The 3,249-nt window shown below is 46.7% G+C and overlaps 1 protein-coding gene across 1 annotated transcript; it reads right to left on the reverse strand.

Annotated features, from left to right (window-relative positions):
* Window positions 1-763: 763 nt before the first annotated feature.
* On the reverse strand, window positions 764-2,513 carry LOC115088609 (putative nuclease HARBI1). The gene is made up of 3 exons (XM_029596869.1): window positions 2,425-2,513; window positions 1,064-1,644; window positions 764-888 (listed from the first exon to the last, which is right to left on the reverse strand). The coding sequence occupies exons 1-3, from the start codon at window positions 2,511-2,513 to the stop codon at window positions 764-766; spliced, it is 795 nt and encodes a 264-aa protein (XP_029452729.1).
* Between the last annotated feature and the right edge of the window lie 736 nt (window positions 2,514-3,249).

Here is a 3,249-nt window from a genome sequence, read left to right on the forward strand (position 1 = left end):
GGAAAAATAAATGTCGGTAAAATGTTTGTAAACTTTATATCGATTTAACACATCAAGGGATCTAAATTCAACCATTAAAAACCCTAGACTATTGTCAATATTTTGGTGGCAGGAAAAGGCCAAGATGTCCATATAAGATGAAAGAATAACTCAGGTTTCAATGGGTTGACAAAGTTTTAACATTTGCACATTTCCTACATCGACAAATACCATTTAACAAAATATGGATACAATGAAAACCTTTGTGAATTGTAAAGGGTTTGATGGATGGGGTCATCTTCCTGTTATATGTTCTGTTCTGAGGGGTGAATTTTTAAATAGATCCATCTCAACTTCTGAAACAAAAAGAAAAACAAGACAAGAGTAAATAGGCCGTACAGGTAGAGAAATGATTAATATCTACAATTAATCACAGCGATGAACTACAATGAAAGCGCCACATCATTATGGGGCATTGTAGACAGGAGTGGTCCTATAAGAGCAGTTAGGAAAACAAATGTATGACATGTAATAATTTGCAAGAGAAATAACTTTCGATGACCCTTCGTTGGACATCATGACCCCGTGCAGTGATGTCTGCTTCAGTTGCCAGCTCCACAGGTGGATCTGGTGGCAAGTTTTCGTCAACCTCTGCAACCACACCAAATCTATGACAAATGTTGTGTAGCGTGCAGCAGGCAACAAATATGCTCACCACCTTTTCTGCACTGTACTGCAGGGCTCCCCCAGAGCAATCCAGACATCAAAAACGCCCCTTCAGAACTCAAAAAATGCACTCAATAACATTTCTGGTGCTGCCATGAGCCTCATTGTAGCATTTTTCGGTGGCCATGTGTGGGGACTGGAGTGGAGTTAACAACCAGGGCTTACAGCCGTAGCTGCCATCACCTATAGGATCAATAATCCGGAATGCATCAAAAACAACTTCGCAGCGCCAAACATCATAAACATATCATAAACATAACATGACATCATAAACATAACAGTATACCTATCATCCAGAACATCCCCAGACCTGAACACATGACAAATAGAATCCCAGGCAGTAGCCATTGTCACTTACCAAGTAGCCAACCTTCACCGTACTTTCCCTCTGTGAATTGTGTCCCCAGAGCAGAATGTGCGAGAATGTAGGCATCATGGCAGCTCCCAGGATACTTCGCTACAAGATTTAGAATCTGAAGGTGCGCTTCGCAAACCACTTGCACATTCATGGCATGGAAGTGCTTGCGATTCCGGAAAGCACTCTCTTCTTCTGACTTGGGGGTAAACGCAATAAGAGTGCAGTCGATAGCACCCAACATGTTCAGAATCCCCACAATACCCATGAACCCACTGCGGATCTGTTGCAGCTCAGCTGGATCCGTAGGACAGACGATGTACTTCCTCATGCGCTTCATCATGGCCTTCAACACCTGTGACAGATGCCGTGAAACGGAGGCCTGTGTCATACCTGCAACGACACTCACGGGGTTTTGAAAACTTCCAGTACCAAAAAAATTTAAGGCACCGAGAAGTTTAGCCAATCCTGGCACAGCATCATGGCGATTGGCCTGGGGGTCTAGGTTGCAGCACAGATCTTCATAGCGGAACAAGATTGCCCGTGAACTCAGCCGGTAGGTTCGGACAACATCTCGCTCACACCTGCCAAACAGAGTTGTCCGTGTGCGAATGAAACATCCTGGCCTACCGATGGCCTGCTGATGGCCTGGTGTGCCGATGGCACGGTGCTCTGCCTGCATGGAATACAACAGAGGCAAACACGCAAAATTAATAGATTAATTAATAGAAATTAATAGATGAACACAAATATAAATCCTTTAACAACACATACACATACATGGGCATGCAACACAGTGGACTCTGGTGTACAGTTTGACTGGCAGCACATAAAAATTATTTAATAATACATACATGGATCTGCAACACTGTAGTCTCACGTTTGTATTCTTAAATCAGCTATGCGTTCTTATTTTAGCGTCTTCTACAGCTTTATTCTAGATGCAGGAGGAAGGCTCCGTATAGGCATCCTTAGAGGCTCAGTATAGGTGTCTGTAGAGGATCCATATAGGCATCGGTAGAGGCGTCCATGTCTCCACTGGACCCGGAGCCTCAGGACACCTAATGGACGCCCATCTCTCCAGCGTCTGTAGAGGCGTCCATCTCTCCGGCGTCCATAGAGGCGTCCATGTCTCCGCTTGACCCGGAGCCTCACGAAGCATAAAGGACGCCCATCTCTCCAGCGTCCGTAGAGGCATCCATGTCTCCGCTGGACCCGGAGCCTCACGAAGCATAAAGGACGCCCATCTCTCCAGCGTACGTAGAGGCGTCCATGTCTCCACTGGACCGCATCCATCTCTGGAGCCTCTGAGATGCCCACAGATGTGGATGGATGGAACAGTTGAATCGAAACATATCACATACCTCCTCTGGTCTTGCTGCTGGGTTCTCCGGTTGGATGGGGTCTCCTTGCTGCTGGGCTCCCCGGTTCGCCTCTCGAATCTGCCGAGCATTTCGAGCATTTCTCACTCTGCTTCTCAACCGAATGAAAAATAGCACCAGAGCAATAATATTCATGTTGTCCATGGTGCTGTTCGGTACGAAGCTGACTGAACACCACACTAATGCCAGGGTCAGGGTAGGTGGGAAATATGCAGGTTAAAGACACGGCAAATAAGCTGGTTAAAAGGGCGATAATCTGGGCGCACGTTACTGTATCGGAGGGAATACCTAAATCGATCATTTACATATCATATACATGCGGCGGGCGGAGAGGGATACGCTCCCATTTAGGCAAGCAGTAAGGACACGTAAAACCGGATACTGAATCGCGGGTTTGCCTTACGCGTCCAAATTGTGCATCCAAAGCGGGTTAGAAACAGGGTAACTGCGGCCGCGCTTTACTGTATCGGCCTGTAAGTCATTTTGGCCCACTGTGCATACTAAATGACAACATAAACAGGCTAAGCAACACTTCATCAATGCTTTAAATATGCAATATATGTCATTTAAATATGCACTATATGTCATTATCGCACGGGCATTCTTTCACTGCCGGTGGGGGCCGTGCATTCATCCAGGCAGAGGGAGCCGGAGGCCGCTTTCGCCACCGGCTCCCTCTGCCTGGATGAATGCACGCCCACCCAGCCGCCTTGAGCGCCGAAATTGGGAGGAGAGGAGAAGGGAGAAGGGACTACCGTAGCAGGCCCGAGCCTTGCTACTTTTTCGGGTTTTTTTTTTTTTTGCTTC

Source organism: Rhinatrema bivittatum, chromosome 3 (assembly GCF_901001135.1).
Source record: "Rhinatrema bivittatum chromosome 3, aRhiBiv1.1, whole genome shotgun sequence".
Taxonomy (NCBI): Eukaryota; Metazoa; Chordata; class Amphibia; order Gymnophiona; family Rhinatrematidae; genus Rhinatrema; species Rhinatrema bivittatum.